The following is a 17,328-nucleotide window of genomic DNA, read 5'->3' on the forward strand; positions in this document are numbered from 1 at the left end:
AGGCCTCTGCTGCAGCAGAACACTTGGGCAGGTGCCTGTGCCACATTGTCTTGTTGACCGGCAGAGTGAGGGACATCACGCAGTAGAATCCTGCACTGCTGTCAGAAATTAGATCAAAGAGCAAGGAGATATTCCTCATCTCAGCTGTTCACAGTTTACAGGTATCGCTCATGCTGACTGTATCATTACATGAATAGACTTTGTACCTCAGTAGCTCAGCTTCTACCTGGTTATAGCTAGCAGAAGTTTACAAGTTAGAGGAATTTGTGTTATTTACTGAAGTATACTTGTTGTAAGTGGCAAGAATACTAAAAATTTATAGCAAATAACTTGGAAGTTATTGAAAGTTCTTAACTAAGCAAGGAGGGAACTTTAACAAAGTAGGTTTTTATTTTCATGTTAATTTTGGTGGAGATAACAGGAATATGGGATCTCATTTGCCAGAACTGAAAGAGTCCAGATGGAAAATACCCTAAGCCAGAACAACATGCATATGGGTTCTCTTCAGATAGTTGAGAGCAAAGCTTATAAACAGTGCATGGAAAATGAAAATGATACAGCAAAGAATTTCGAGTTCTTAATCTTCTTAGCCTGACTGATTTTTAAAAATACTTCTTTCTTTCCTCTTGCTTTTCCTTTTCTTTCCCACTTTCTTCCACCTGTATTTTTATTTCTGCTTTCTAAAAGGGAAAAATAAACACCTGTGCAACCTTTTTTCATTAGTCGCTGACATTAAAGAACAAAATTCAGCGTGTTTATTAGACCAGCTTAATTTTTATGCCACTTCATTTTGCTCACCTACGATTACTAGTGTTTACTGCAGAAGTTCAGCTAAATTCCCAACTTTGACTAGGCAGCATCAATTCAGTATTCTTTTCCTAGTTCATATAACCAATGCAAAGCCATCAAAAATGGCTACAAACTAACAAACAAAATTAAAATGGACATGCAGCAACCAAACAGTATTTTGAATCAAGTGAAAATAGTGGCTCACATCCAGTTGAATCAAATTAAGAATTTTAGCAAAAGGTTTTGAACCAGTTTGGCTAAATTCTGTTTAATGTTTTACCTGATATTAAAGACACAATCTTGACTTTGGATGAGGCCTCAGGTGGTCCAATGACAGTAAAACTTATATACAATATCTCCAAAGTTCTGCTGTAAATGATGCATAACATTCCTTGTATTTCTGAATAGTCAAACCAAAACATAATACAGACACCTGTGATTTATTTTTAATGTAAAATATATAGACTTCTACTTTCATATGTCATTAAAGAGATATTCTATATATTTTTTTCCATTCCTGATTTGCCAGAACAAAGGTTAGGGCTTTTGATTTAGACTCAGTTAAAGGGGTTAAATTAAAAAAGCTTCATGCTAAAGCATAACTGGCCAGACAGCAGTTATCTACCCAATTACTGTCTACCCAGTTACACCTTAGGGGGCTTTATACCCAGTTATGCTTTATAGGGGCCTCACTGTGCAGATTATCTCTGCCTTTAGTACAGCAAATCTCAAGCACATGCCCTTGTTTGGTCTCAACCAGAAAGCAGCATCCTTGTCAGGTCTTCAATAATTCTAATAAATGAAATTATCTTGTCTCACTTTCAGTGGGATTTGTTTTTTTGGTGATTGCTTTTCTAGTTCTTAGAAAGAATTACACATTCAGAAGTCCAGGAAAGAGAATAATCCTTTTCACTATCCCAATCCATTAGCAGGTATTTTCCCAAATTTTGCCCTAACCTGAGATATTTTTGTTAGTTTGATTCATAAAAATAATATTTAAAGTTTTGTAGTTGTCTTAATCATATCCATCCCAGAATTCTCTTCTCCAGTTCCTCTCTATATGTACACTGTGCTTTGGTCTTTCCAACAAGCCTCCTTGTCTCCCTAGACTCTGTTATGTGGAACTTTTTGTTTCACTGGGAAAGTTCCTGTCATTTCAGAACTTTAACTGCATATTTAAAGATAGCACTGAATCTATGCAGTCTGAACTCAGTGTTCAGTAAATGAGAGTCTTTTGCGCTTCATCTTTATTCTGGCTTTCTCACCTCACTCTTAGTTATGAGGGTTAGATTAGGAAGGGTTAGGAGGGTTAGGAAAAAAAGTCTTATTTAGACTTATAGGTATTTTGCTTTGTCTACTCTTTGGTCTCTTCTCTGGTTCTTTCCCTCTAACATCTGTGTTCTCTGCATTTTTCCCAGGTAACTGACAGAGGTTTTCTAATCTAATCAGCCAGCTCCTACTCATAGTTTAACATTCTGTAATGTTCAACTTCAGCAACTATCACTAAGTAATATCCCAGGATTTAGTACCACATTGAGTGCTGCAGAAACAAAAAAACAACTCTGCGTTTTTATAGCTATACTGCATTGAGAGTTATCATGGGGCAGAATAAATGCTTGAGCTTTGTGTTTGTAGTATCAGAGGAATTGTTTATTACTAGGCTGTCTCTGGAGAATGGCACTTTCCTTAACACTTAACAGGCATAGAAGAGCTTTTTCTGTGGTAGCTGCAAATGTTGGGATCTGCATTTTCCAGCTGAAAGTCATGCAGATATAAACAAGACACAGACCATAAAATTTTAGAATCACAGAATGTTTTGGGTCAGAAGGGACCTTTCAACATCTCAGTCTGTTATGTACCGTCTTGGCAGTCCAATGCCAAGGGCAGGGACGTCTTTCACTAGGTCAAGGTGCTCAAAGCCCTGTTCAGCCTGACACTAAGCACTTCCATGAATGGGGCATCCAAAATGTACTGTTATCCAAGACCTATTTCAAACCTATTTGTTTTCCTAAATTCTATTCAGATTTTCTTGCATTTAAGAGCTACATATTGTTGGGAATATTTCTGTACATTAAGTTCAATACTGAAGTGGTTAAAAAAATCAGTATTTTCTCAGGTTTAAGAGAAGTTCCTTCAAAGCTGCAGTATAACAAGAATACAGATCTGTACTTTGCTGTATTTTTTCCTATTACATATAACTGAAATTGGAAATCTGATTCACCACCTGGAAGAAAAGATTTGCTTGTTAATAATTTACTCAGTACTACTATTCACCACAGTGAATAGCCACCTTAACCACTACAGTGGCTAAGGAAAATTGCCTTCCCTCCCTGTTTTCAGTCTGTGTTACCATTGTCTAGATAGTATCTAAAGCAAAATCCAAAAAATTTCCATGAGGAATTGGCACTGTAACAAAATCTAGTAAAGCAGTATAGAATTATTTTAAATTATTTTATTAGTATTTATATTCATTGCTTAAAGTGTACTGAGCAGACTGACAGAGTGGGAATTTTCTGATACTTCAAAAAGTACTTTTACTTGTAGTTAGTAAAGACATGAACTTTGTTAACAGCTATTTTTACTTGAATTCATCAGAAGTAACTTCTGCTTCCTCTTGACTGGATAACAACACCAATACTATTATCTAAAATGAAATTATCAGCAGATAAATAACTAAAAGTTACAACTTCTCTGAGTGCCTGTCATAGGTAGGCAACATGGTTTTACTGCATGAACATGGTAGAAAGTTATCAGCACCTCACATTTTGCCCTTTCTATTAAAAAAGTTCACCATCTACAGGAACATAGGAGGTACTTGCCATTAATCTCATCTGAAAAGGTGCTGCTAATACAAGGCTCACCATTCTAACTTGTCATGTATCCTAGTAGGCAGTCTAAAACCAACTGAACCATGACAAATATGAAAATATTCATATATTGAAAAACAATCAGCAACTATACTAGTACAACACAAAAAAGACATTGAACAGATTTGACTGCAATATACAAATGGATTTTATTATTTCTAAAGCCCAGTAACAAATTTTGGTTTTATTGCATTGTAGAGCAACATGTTTCATAATGTATTAAAAAGAAAAATAACTAGATGTGGAGTACCTCTTATAAAACTTGCAAATATATGCATTGGAAAAAAGTTGGAAGTTTACAGGGACGTTCTCCCTTCTTCCCACTGCTACAATTTGCCAAGGATAAGTGTTTGCCCACATAGATACATATCCTAAACTACATGCTTCTGTGTATACTAGACACAGAATAGTCTTTCCCATCCTCTTTTATTATCCAGTCTCTGGAATCTTCCTGTTCACAGTTTGATGGTGTACTTTATAGTAATGAATGTGCAGGCTCATTATTTTGCCTAGAGGGAAAGGGCCGAGCCCTAATTCACTCTGGAAGTAGAGGTGTGAGATCAGCATCTCTCTGTAGGAAGGCACGGCACTGAGTGGAAAGAAACAGAAGCATCCATTGGGAGGAAGAGCCAGTCTTGCTGAGCCTTAAAAAGAAACACCAACAGGCCAAGAAGGCTATATTGGGTATGTGAGGTACTGTGGTGGCATTGAGAGGTATGAGACAACTGAAACAGTGATGAAACGGAACCTTCTTTTCTCCTCCACATGAATAGCTTTGTTGTACATCTGGATTCTGGCAAGAAGGACATGAAACAATTAAAAACTTATACTAACGGTTGTTGTTGTTGTTTTGTTCAGTTGGTTGGGGTTTTTTTATGTCAAAGCACAGCGTCGTAAGAGAGACCACTTCTTTTTCCCCTTCAAATGTGTAAATGCTCTTTCAGCTTTAGTATGTAAGTAGCTAAAATAAGTTAGTAACTGGAAGTGTGGCATTTTTCATTCACAACCTCCCAGAAACTTTTAAGAAATCAAATGCATGGCATATAGCAAAGTGGTTAGCAACAATAGATTTCAGAGGCTTTCAGAGAACAAAATTCCTTTGCCTTAACCATAACAGTTTGACATTGTAGATGCTGAAGTTGTTAGAATCTGGAGAAAGCAGAACAAGAATTTAAACCATTGGCACACCACTGCTACAGCTACAGCTATAAACAAATGTCTCTCACTTGAAACAGCGGTAGAGGTAGAATATATTCCTGAAGAACAGTCAATACAGTAAAAATATGATGTTTTACAGCTATTTGACATAGTTCTGTGTGTTCACCACTCTTCAAACAGTCTACTGACAATTGCATAAACATTATCAGATAATATGCTTACATTTACTGGATGGCAATAATTATTCAGATGACTCTCCAAGAAGGCCCTTCAATTTCTTCTTCAGCTCTCTACTGGTTTTCTTATAGAAAAATAAATCTTTTTCCAGTTGCTGGATTTTTACTTCATACCCTTTCAGGGTTTCTGCAATACCTTCACTATTTTGTTCTAGGAGAAATAAAATCAGTTTAAGCCTCTGTGTCAAAAATCAAGATGCCCAGCTAGGCAGAGTATCTTGATGGCATTTTGCTTGCAATGTGCATGTTTTAACTAATGTGAAATAAGATGAAAAAGGCTGTGCCAATCCCACCTTTTAGTTGTAATAGTATTTAGAAGATCAAGATCAACAGAACCAGTATCTTATGACTTTTCAAGATCAGCAAATTCAATATGAAAATACAACAACTCTGATACTGCTTTAAAAAAATAATCGGTTTTGCATTCATATGGACATCATGTGTCTATCCTTGACATCTGACATAGCAATAGAATTAGTGACAGCCAAAATATATCTCTGAACCTTATTCGTTTTTTCAGCTGGAATACAATACTTCTCTGTTAATGACCAAAGAAAATACTTGGTGTATAATCCCCACCCCCAAAAAAATACCTTTGAAATTATTCAGTATAAACTGTATTTTTTTCTCATGTTCTTGGCGCTGGTGAGTCAGCTGCCTGTCACACTGCAACTTGATGTGTTCAAGTGCAGATTCTAATTCACGCATCATGTTTTTCTGGTGTATGGACTTCATTTCCTGTTCTTCAATCTGCACTTGTAATTTTCGTTCAGACTCACGCAGGCCAACAATCTTAGAAAGAAACACACTTATTTTGATTTATCAAGAGGTTTTAAGAAAATCTTTTACCCTTCAGCCTAATAGATTAAAACATACAAAAGCTCTGGATCTCTACAAGTAATTAAGCTTATACTGGAAATAGACTTGCCACTGCTACAGGTTGACTCTTAAAACTATAATGCATACATTTTGATCACATGGACTAGTGGAGCTTTTTAACATCCTATGCAAAATTTAAACTGAAAGAATATTGCTTTCCAGACTTCCAACTTGCATCCCACAGACAACTTTTTTACAAAATTACCAAAGGTTTACCCAAGGTCACAAAGACACCATATCATAATGCATTTAATATTTATGCTTCCAGATGTCAGTATGATTCCTAAGCACATAGCTGCACACACTGCAAAGTATCAGTTTACACTGGTGTAGTGGTTTGATATGCCTAAAAGCTGGGCACTCACAAAAAACTGTTCACTCATTTTCCCCTGCTACAGTTTAGCAGAGGAGGAGGAAAGAAAAACTAAAGGGCTTATGAGTTGAGATAAGGACCAGGAGAAAACACTTGAAGGGCAAAACAGGCTCAGATTTAAATGGTATAATGAAAACTGTATTAACAGAATTAAAAGAGGATAATGAGAACTAAAATAAAAGTTTTAGTACACTGTTTTTCTACCCCTCCAGCCCCTCCTTTCTTCCCACTGACAGCACAGAGAGACAGGGTGTGAGAGTTCTGCTCAGTTTTTTCACTTGAAATCTTTTTTCAGTTCACTTAGGGAGAAGATTTTCTTTTACTATGCTGTAGGGTCCTTCCCACAGGAGACAATTCTCTGTGAACTTTTCTAGTGTGGTTCTAATTTTCATGAGTATCAGTCCCACCTGACCTGCTGTAACACGAGTCCCTCCCATGGTTAATGCAGCCTTCCCAAAACTGCATGGTGTGGGTCATTTTAGTTCATGGGGTATAGTCTTTTAAGGATAAACTGTTCTAGCTTGAAAGCAAGGGCTCTCTTTCTCTATCCTCTCTCTCTGTTCAAGTTTCCAACTAAATTACAGCTTTTCAGCATCTACTTACTCCAGCATGAGCACTTTTTCTCATGGGTTGTGAGTAGATCTCTGCATCCCCCTATGCACTTCATGGAATACTGTGAAAGTTTGTTGTATTATAGTCCTCACCACAGCTTGTAGAAAAATCTCAGCTCTGATGTTTGGAGCACCTCCTCTTCCTGGAGGAGGTTTTCCACTGACCTTAGTGTCACCATGTTGTTCTCCTCATGTGTCTTCACCTCCTTTTATCTGACTCAGAAGAAAATTGTTGTCTGCAGGTTTGTTTGGTCACAAGTTCTACCCATTGAAAAGTTCTTATGGGATTTTGCAGTGCTAAAAGGCTGATATCATCTTGGCTCAGTATTGGGGAAGTGCTCGCCATGCCCCTCACTGTTGGCCACATGGGCAATGCCAGCCACTGTGGTGCTGGCACCATTCAGCTCCTCTCTTGATGTGGGGTGCCAGCAAGGAGACGCCACTACCACTGTCCCTGCCTTTCTGCCCACAGCACAGCTGGCTGAAAGCGGCCAAGCAGGCACAGTTCCCTGTGGACTGTGCCAAGACAGCTGTGGCTGTGTGGGAAAGAGAAGCTGCTGTTGCTCCCCCTGCCTTTCTGTTGGTGGCACAGCAGGGTAGAAGTGGCCAGGCAGGCACAGCTCACCACTGGCCAAACTGAGGTGGCAGCGGCCACACGGCCCCAGCAGCCACATGGCCACCCCGGCGCCTCCCCCAGCCCTCAGAAAAGAAGAACTGCGTGCAATTTTTTTTCCTTCTTAAATATGTCATCACAGAGGCATCACCAACTTCTCTAATTGGGCCAGCAACATGTCCATTGTCAGAGCCTTCAGAGACTGGCTCTGCTGAACATAGCAGAAGCTTTGAGCAGCTTTCTGTCCCAGAAGCTGCTTCTGTGGCTTCCTCTGCCCCCTCTAAAAGCCAGGCTGTGTTAAGCCAACACAACCAGACTTAGGAAAAACACAATAAGAATAGCAGCCTGAGCTTTATGAAGCTTTCTGAAATTCTGCATTCAGGAAGAATTTGAATACAAGACCATTATTTAAACACGTTGTTTCTCCTTAAGTTAGCAACAGAGAGCACTGGAAAAAGGCAAGGTAATTTCCAGATTTGTAGCACGTTTCTAGCTAATCTATTAAAACAAGATGTACAGTTAACCCACAAGTATCCTATTTAAGCTAACATAAAAATTAAAAACAATTTAATCGCAGATCTATGTAACCTGAAAATATATTAACCAAAAGCCTCTTAAATTTATTTTTATTTCCTGCCACCATCTCAATATCTAGAATAGTAATAGAAAGTGGGATAAAATAGTATTGATTAGCCAAAACAAACCTTGTTGAAATAACTGATGATGATAGCTCTGAGTTCAGCAGCAGACAGGGAAACTAGTTTCCCTATTACATTATGCTTGCTCTGTGAAAGATTCTGAGAAGATGACCAAAGTAAGTGCTGGCGATTATGAATACTTTCATTCTTGTAATCAATTGCAGCTACAAGGGCTTCAATTCCTTCTTCTAGCTGGAAAAGAATATGTTCTTCCTACAGAGGAACACATGAGTGAGATCTTTACTAAAAGAAAGCTCAGAATTAATCTTTCAAGACATCTTTAACTTCATTCTCAAGAGCGAACCTAAACTTTATGGTAAGATGAACTAGTTGTAGCACAGACAGCCGAGGGGAAAACAAGATGTAGAGTGCAAATCTAGAACTTTTGTCTTTTCCTGTCACAACACAGAGGTTGATGAATTGGCTCATCACAAAACTAGAAGTCACGTTTCTCTTTTTATCCTTCTCTCATCCTCACCACAGTTTGACTTCTGCTATTTTATTTTTTTTAATTACTAATTTTCTGTTAGATTAATGAATTAATCAGTCAATCAGTAAAGAGTTTGGTGACCATGATTGGTGTATGGAAGTGGCAGAAACGCCTGGCCTGAAGCACAGTAGACTTTGATGAGTAAGACAAGTATGGATCCTTCCAGCACAATATCACTCAGCCATAGTCTCATATGGCTTCTCAAGACCTAAAAGTAATCAGTTCATTTTATATGAATTTATTTTATGTTCAACATAATGATACTGATCAACTCCAAGTAATGGGCCATCCAGGTAATATGACTTATTTTCACTGTAGGACTATGTAGTTCTTCAGGTGAAGTTTGCTTTTTTCACAAGATTCTATGAAAAAAATCAAGGGGCGTGACTATGTGAATACCTCGCTTGTTCTGTATCCTGACATTAAAATACCTCCCTGTGATAAACTGATTAAGTTCTGTTTCCCTTACTTCTCATTATATGACTCTTAGACCAATAGAGTTTGGCAAGACACAATCTGACCTACGTTCCTCTGATCTTAAACTTCATTCACCATTACATAATTGGTGCTATCATAGCACCTCTACTAAAATTGCTATTTACAAAAGTATCCAACTTCTGCTCCTTATTTCTAGCTTACCTGATATCTGGAGACATTTTAGGTTCTGACTGGAATTCTAAATACAATACCTAAAACCTGTATTTATCTCAGAGGTGCTTACTTACTTCAGTTGACAACACTTTACCATCTTTCAGTTTCTCATCCATATTATTTCTCCTTCTGAGCAGCTGATCCCTTTCCATTTGGAGAGCCTGAATTTTTTCCAAAATGTCTGACTTGTCAGTGGTGCTGCCCTGAAGCTGCATACTTTTATCACACAGCTCCTGATCCAGAATACTTAAGCGGGTAGACAATTTCATGCTATCTTTGTTCAAAGCCTAAAAAAAACCACAACAACCACAGATATAAAAATGAGATATTCCTTTCCAGTAAGAAAAAAGTAAATGACACTGTCACATTCTGACTCGAAAAAATTGCTTGTTTCTTGTAATGGGAGCTCATTTACTTTGAGTGGACAATTATCATTTAAAAAAAAAAGTTCAACATGTAGTTTTTTACATAATAAAAATTAAAGGCACTAGTCTTTATATGTGACAATGATACTTTGCATTCACTCTTTCTGCTGAAAAGTAAATATTGCAAGACATTTCTCTGCTGTTTTCTCTAGAAAACAGAAAGATTTGGTCATATTAATAAATAATAGATTAAAAAATCCTATAATATAATTTAATATATTCAATACTAAATTATATTAAATATATTAATATTATTAATAATAATAATATTAATAATATTAAAAGTAACATTAAATTATATTAATTATATTAAATATATTATGTTATCTTCAATAACAATTCCACAGTTCAGAATTGTTTGGTTTTGGGGTTTGTTTCATTGTTGCAATTTTGGGGGAAAAAAGTGAATTAAAATGATTGTCTGTGTTAATTACAAATTAAATGTCAATTGGTCAAGCTACATAATACCTGCATCACAGTGGTATAGACACAGGAGGTCCCTTGAGCCTGCTCTGCTACCTTATCTGCCCTCCCCCACCACCAATCTTTGAGTTAGCCTTATAACTGTGCTGAGTTTTGAATCACCTGGCTAGATCTCAGTTTCTTGATTTCCAGGTAGCTTTTCTCTTGCATATATGCTTCTTTTTTCGCTACAATGGCTTCTCTTTTCTTTAAATCTTCTTCTAGTTCTGCTAACTGTTGGTGCTGTTGAAGAATTCTTTCCATTTCTTCATCCAGCCACTTCTTCTGCTCTTCTAATTTCTAAAGTTTCAAGAGAGATCCAGAGAGTATTAACCAGGATATTTTGACTCAGAATGTTATGTTTATGCTGTATCTTTCTTCAGAATTACTGATAAAACTGTATTAGACATTAACATTTCTAATGCCAATATTAATTCTGCCACAGAATCCTTACTCAGAATAATACAGAAACTGGACTGATTTAAAAGAGGCCTCAGCAATATTATGTTGCTACATCTCATATAAACAAGCTTGTGTCAGATGCTGTATCTTTTCTAAAGAATATATTTTCTAAACTATTTACATAAATAGATGTCATCTACCCAAGCACAGCAACTAGGTTTAGATGGTACCATGAAAATCCAGCTAGCCCATCCTCATTGCATTTTAATGGCCCAAAACCAGCTTTTTGTTGACCTGCAAGCACGGTCCATTATAAATTTATTCTGAAGCCAGAGTTTATCAGAGGATATATTCCTGTTAAGGCATAAAAAGTTTCTTTTATTTAACTTTTAAAATTTCTTTTCACCTTTAAAGACTTAGGGTAATTCATATTTCAGTGTCCACATCTGAAATAATGTAGGTGGCACTGCTACATAGGATACATACTTTTCTAACCCTGTTATCAACAATCAAAACCAGAAACCACTGTAATTTATGTCAGAGTAGAATCCAAACAAAATAAGACACCTGAACAATGCGCAGAACAATTAAAACCCAACACATCAAGGTCACCCTCAAAACTGCTGGATAACCAAATCTCCTGAATTCACAGGTTTCTGAATCAGTATTTTTGACAAATTATAGGGGGAAAAAAAAGAGAAGACACTAAAGGCACTCCTTTCTTTCATTCAAAAAGAGTACAGTACAAGAGCCACTAGGCTCTACTCCCAGTTTTTGCTAGAGAGAAAAAAAAAAAAAGACAAAACTATGATGGAATACTCTTCATACAAATGGTTTACAAAAACAGATGACTAGAGATGAAGAAAGATTTTTTATTTCAGGGGTCACACATATTTGGAATAGATTAACTACCTGTAGTTTCTGTGGAGCTCCCACTGAGTTTTTTTTCTTCTTTTTAAAAGCAGCAATTTCTTTATCCTTAATTTTGAGGATCATCTGTTGTTGCTCCATCTTAAGCTGAAGTTCCTTTGAACGAACAAAAAGCACCATTCTTCCCACATCAGTCAGTCAAATACATTTCATGTGACAGTCCCCCCAAGATATAATCTGAAATACTGACTCTAAATTTATTTATAAAATTGCAATTCAGAACTAGACACCAGGTAATAAAATGAGGGAAAAAAAACTGAAAGAGAAAGGCAAAACGGAGATTAATGTGAATTGTTTGTAGACAATTTCTTTGGTGCATTTATCAAGAAATTCATTAAGGCATTATTGAATATAAGGGAAAGCCTGATAGTAAAGTTTATTGGGGAAGCAGGGGCAAAAATTATTCATCCTAATCTTTGTCATAGGGAAACAGGAAGAATCCTACTTTAATTTGTTGCTGGTCCTGCTGAAGCTCTGCTTCCAGTTGCTTTTTCTTTTCACTCTCCTCACACAGTCTCTTTTGCATCTGGGATTGCTGATGCTTCATCTGAGCCACTTTCTGCTCAAGGTCTCTTGCTTCTCTCTCACTTTGGTTAGATAATGAAGCCAAATTCTTGGTATCTTGCTGCTTCTTCTGTAAGGTCTGAATGTTCATGTCAAAATTTCAGCTTAAGAGCAGGAAAACTTGTAACTAAAATACAACTCAGCTTCATTCTTTATTTCACTGAATTCTTGGGGTAACCAAGATTTAGTAACTTCTGCCCAAACAATCACTTGTTATTACTGTAGTTTTGAGCTATCTGGTGGAGTTGACACAGGCTGAATTAAACATGAAAAGCTACAGTTTATGCTTGGCAATACAGTAAAAGTACTAAAATCTAGCAGACACCACAGTTCTGGAAAATTTGCAGAGATACAATGGTATCAGAATGCTGGTGCCAGAATGGTGGTGGGTCAGAATGCTGGTCCTGAGCTCAAGTCAATAAGCAAACTCCCTCTTTCTGTATGGAAATTTCTGACCTGTCATTCTAGGATTGAGAGGCACAGAGCACCTAAGCTGATCCTATATAGAATACTAACTTAGATATAACAGAACTTAAAAGCAGAAGGTCAGTGTCAAACAAATATGCCTGCGTGGGCCTGATCTTGCAAGGCATCACAGGAATCTGCTCAGACCTACAATTTATATAGTATTTCCATAAAACATTGATTTTATTTAAGGCAAGTAATAGATTTGTAATACCCTCTCTTGGATAAATTCCTCTATTGGACTATATACAATGATGTATGGAAATCTCATATCTCTCAATACTTTCTTAGTGTCATACATACCAAGAAGGTATTTCATGTTTCTAACCAAGTAGGTGTTAACCAGCATTTTGAGTGTAATAGTATTAAGTTTCTCACTAGCTACTTCAATCTGCCCAGCTTCCAGCATGTAAAACAGGTAAAAATTTTACAAACAGAGTGTTAAGGTTCACACAGTGAGACAGAGATTTGAAAATCATAATAATCAGATCAGAAATACCTGCAGTTTCAACTTAGCTGCCTCCATCTTCTTCTGGCACTCTTTCAGTAACATGACTTTCTCAGGAGTATCTCTCAGCTCTTTACTGTCCAGCTCCTGAAGCTGCGTTTGTGCTTCAGCCAGTTCTCTTTTGGCCTGCTCAATTTCTTGCTCCAGTATACTTATCTTCAAAGAATACTGCCTGCTTACAGACTGAGCATCCTTACCTTAAAGACAGCATATACAAATAGTTTAAAACCAACATGATAATCAGTTGAAATGTAATACTTCTGGAGTGGAAATATTACTTACTTTGTTCTGGCTAAGTGAGTAATTTCTTATACATTTTCCAACACTAAAGGAACCTGCAGTTCCTTTCTAACTCTGAAATGGAGATAAAGAGAGTCCTAAATCTGAACATTTAATGAGTCACATCATGCCACCAAATAAAGTGCCATCTGAGTCCCAGAGTTAAATTCTTATGCCTACTGTAGATTTTGGCAAAATGGGTATCCTGTATTTCATAATTTTGTTTGGTTTTTTTTCTCCCAGAAGAATAGGCCATAAATCTTTTACTCAGCTTTCAGCTTAATAATTAGTATATGATCTTGGATTGTGTTTCTACTCTGTGACTTGTCCCATTTGGGCAATCTGGGGTGGCACAGAACCTTTCTCAGACCACCTCAAGAGAAGGTAAACAAAAGAGAAGAGTGTGATTGAAGGGGCTGAGGAAAGAGATCCTTCCTGTTATCACAAGGCTAGTTTCTCTATCAGGACAGATGTGTAAGGGATGTATGCTACCGGGACACTGATTTTTTTCCTTTTCCACTTCTGACTCCCATTTCTCTACTGTTATAGAACATAGAAGATACAATGATGTATCTTTTCTCCAGTCCCAGATACTATGTCACAAATACGCATCTACAAAGAGATAGCACTGACCATACATTAAAAATTACATTACTGTTGGATAAAAGTGATAATCAACAAAGCACAAAAAATATTTAACAATCAATCTTCATAGCAGAGTAGGCTGTAATCAAAATTTTCAGTGATTACAGCAAGTAATTAGCAAAATCTATGGATTTTTAGGTTGTTAAAAGTATCTTTAAGATAATTATATAAAAACTAAGACATACAGGACTTTAGGTTTTCAGTTTCTCTTCCTTTGTTTCAGAACAGTACCCAGTATTCCTACAGTGGACAGTTACCTGTTCTCACTAACTCCTTAATAAGTTCCTCTTTCCTTTTGATATTAAGTGCAAGTTCTCTTATTTTTTGCTCAGCCTTAGCAAGTCTCAACTCTGAATTCTTTAACTTCTGCATGTTAAAAACATGGATTTTCTGGAGGCTGTCAATCTCTTCACCTTGAAAAAAACAAAGCAAAATAGAGTTATAAAATCTGGAATAGATGCTGTATTCAAAAGGTAGTGCTCTGCAATATTGACTGTGTTCAGTTCTTCCATATGAAGTACAAGAATCAAAAGGAGAGAAGAGAGCAGGGTATTCTACCCTGCCATGTGTGTAAACAGGAAAAAAAAAGGATGCTATGCACTTGCATTTCAAGGCCCTAAGTCTGGAAAATATTCCAAAAACCACTTCAGTATTTTTGGTGAGATAATAGCATCCATTTCTTTCATTGAAGCAGTCCTAAAGATTTATATGTGACTAGCTTTTTGATAAGTGAACTCCTTTCTGGCTAGTAGGTATTACTTAGAGGTTACTAACATCAGTTTCAGAATGGGAAAGAAAAACAGAAATTGGAAAACCTACTTTGAATTATAACCAAAAAATATTTGTAAGAATTGCAGATATTTTTCTGGGAAAACTAATTACATGTGCTAAAGCCATTATTGCATATTCTGATACTGTAGTAAGATTTGCTCTAATGACTCCCATCATACCTGTAGTTGTGTCGGTTTGTAGTGCAGATTTATTGGACACACCAGACCTGTCTACTGGACATTTCATGTCACTTACATCAGGAAGGAAGCACAGAGAAGTATGATTTTGTGTCCATGTTCGGTTTATGGAACACCTGTGACAGAACAATAAACATGCTACTCTGCAAATGCACAGCGATTTTTTTCTTTAAGCATCATGCAAAGTAGATGATCTTAACAGAGAAGAAGCTCAGACTTACAAAAGCATTCTTACCTTCTTCCTCATCCATACCAGTCCCACACACACCATCACCCAATCTCCCGGTCTTCAAGGTAGATTCGGACCCACAAGCAAGGATTATGCAATCTTTGCTAAACCTACATATTTTAAACTTATTTTGCCCAGATGGTCCCACAGGTTCACTGTAAGTATTATGGAAGGATTAGGCACTACTACTACCTTTGCTATACATTTTTCTGTAACAAAAGTTAAAGAACAACAAAAAAATTACTGATATGAGGTTTTCTCTTCACTGCCTGTATTGTCTTCCTCTTCATCACTCTGATCAGAGAGGTGGCAGTGAAGGACTTCATCTTGATCTTCTAACTTGGTCAGTATAATCTGCCTGCGAATATGGAATTCTGCCATTATCTGGGCCAGAGACAAGATGGGGGGGCTGGTATACCCCTGTCAAAAAGCACACAAAAATAGTGAGTGATGGGTAAAAACACTTGCAATAGTTCAGCTATTCATTACTCATATTTTAAAAAATGTTTCACCACCTGAGCTTGTAAGCAATTACACAGGTTTTCTATAATAACTCTGAGTACCTTTATAACAAAACATTTTGCAAGAGCCTAGAGGAGTCGTTTCAAATGTGAAAGAGGTCACTGGTAGCAATTCATTATCCCATGTACTCAACGTATTGGTAAGAATAAAATTCATTTTTTATAATGTTTCATACTCGAACCCTCAAAACCCCTAGAAAACCAGCTGGGGGGTGAAAACATGACAGCCATAGCACTTGTGGGTGGAAACCTTAAGCCTAAACATTTTGGATAATTGTGGCATAAACAAATGCTACAAAACTAGTTTTTCAATGGGAAGTTAAACATCAGTATCTGAGGAAGACATTGTATATTATCATGTTGTGTCTAATGATTGGCCAATAATCATTACAAAGTAAAAGGGGGAAAATCTGGGTAGACCTTACCTTTTGGATCTCTGTCTCTGAAGGCAGGTTTTTTGTTACTGGGACACCGTAGCCCCTCTTAGCAAATGCCATGACAGCTGGCCCATCTTCATAAGCACTTGGGAAATCTAAAGCTTTCACATCTGTGAACTTCTCTAATTTCAATTTTAGCTGATCAATGACTATGTGCTGTTCCACCATTTTCTCAATCTCATGAGGAAAAAAAAATAAAGCAAAAACAAAACTGAGCACTGTACCATATTCTCAACCTCCTCACAAAGGTCATGAATCTTGTAAATCACCCACTGATCCTAAATTATTGTGCAAGGCACTGGCAAATTCTGCAGCAAACTGGGAATTCTATGACATATCATCAGTCTCAGAATCCCCTCCCACTCCCCAGTCCAATAAAGTTTAGACACATTTTTGTTCAGAAAGACCTACCTGAGTATCCTGGGTTGCAGAGAGAGTGCCAGTGTGGGGTGTAACCAAATTGAGTATTCTACGCCATTTCTGACAAATGATGTTAATGATGGGTTTGTAGTAGATGCCCAGTAGATGCCCAGCAGTTGCCCAGCTGACACCTCAGGCTACAAGCTGGGTGTTAAATGAGATAAGGGAGAAGAGCCAAACCCTCTGAGAAGGGGATGTGTTGCTTTTTCTTCACAAATTACTCTGCAGCGCTAACTCCTTCTGGGGGAACACCAGCACAGTCCCACCGATTACCCCCCCATCCTGAGGGGGTCACCTCTGCCAATGGCCCATAATGGCCCAACAGCGCCACCATAATGGACAGCTGTAACAACTTAGACCACCAAGGATTCGCACAGGATTACATCATTCCCAACTGTCCATCCTGGGAGAGGTGCTGAATACTCTCCCTTGAACCTGACCATACATAACTGGGAACTTGGAACCCTCATCACACCTGGACAGATCCAGACAAGGCCGAGAATTCCACAGGACCACCACTTTTGATTGCAACCATCACTTCAACAGGACTGCAATCACCACTTGATAGGACTGTGACCACCACCTTGGCCAACAGGATGGCAGGTTGTAATCTGACTTTGTGGGTCTCAGGCAGTTTTAATATGTATCATTACATTTATATTAACCTTTCTATTAAATTGTGACTCTGACCTGAAATCTCTCTCTCTC

The 17,328-nt window shown here is 37.4% G+C and overlaps 1 protein-coding gene across 2 annotated transcripts in view; it reads right to left on the reverse strand.

The window, feature by feature from the left end:
• Window positions 1–3,780: 3,780 nt before the first annotated feature.
• Window positions 3,781–17,328, reverse strand: part of KIF27 (kinesin family member 27) — a 32,207-nt gene continuing 18,659 nt past the window's right edge. The window contains exons 6-18 of one of the 2 annotated variants that reach the window (XM_014269034.3): window positions 16,189–16,377; window positions 15,487–15,662; window positions 14,996–15,129; window positions 14,303–14,458; window positions 13,113–13,318; window positions 12,030–12,227; window positions 11,567–11,680; window positions 10,376–10,552; window positions 9,440–9,652; window positions 8,231–8,437; window positions 5,644–5,842; window positions 5,037–5,201; window positions 3,781–4,449 (exon numbers count right to left, since the gene is read on the reverse strand). In XM_014269034.3, the coding sequence (XP_014124509.2) occupies window positions 5,056–5,201; window positions 5,644–5,842; window positions 8,231–8,437; window positions 9,440–9,652; window positions 10,376–10,552; window positions 11,567–11,680; window positions 12,030–12,227; window positions 13,113–13,318; window positions 14,303–14,458; window positions 14,996–15,129; window positions 15,487–15,662; window positions 16,189–16,377 (2,115 nt within the window). In that variant the 3' untranslated portion in view covers window positions 3,781–4,449; window positions 5,037–5,055. Of the gene's footprint in view, window positions 4,450–5,036; window positions 5,202–5,643; window positions 5,843–8,230; window positions 8,438–9,439; window positions 9,653–10,375; window positions 10,553–11,566; window positions 11,681–12,029; window positions 12,228–13,112; window positions 13,319–14,302; window positions 14,459–14,995; window positions 15,130–15,486; window positions 15,663–16,188; window positions 16,378–17,328 lie in introns of those variants that run through there. The other variant, XM_005489797.4, reaches the window with a different exon arrangement.

The sequence above is a fragment of the Zonotrichia albicollis genome, chromosome Z (genome assembly GCF_047830755.1).
Source record: "Zonotrichia albicollis isolate bZonAlb1 chromosome Z, bZonAlb1.hap1, whole genome shotgun sequence".
NCBI classification, from domain to species: Eukaryota; Metazoa; Chordata; class Aves; order Passeriformes; family Passerellidae; genus Zonotrichia; species Zonotrichia albicollis.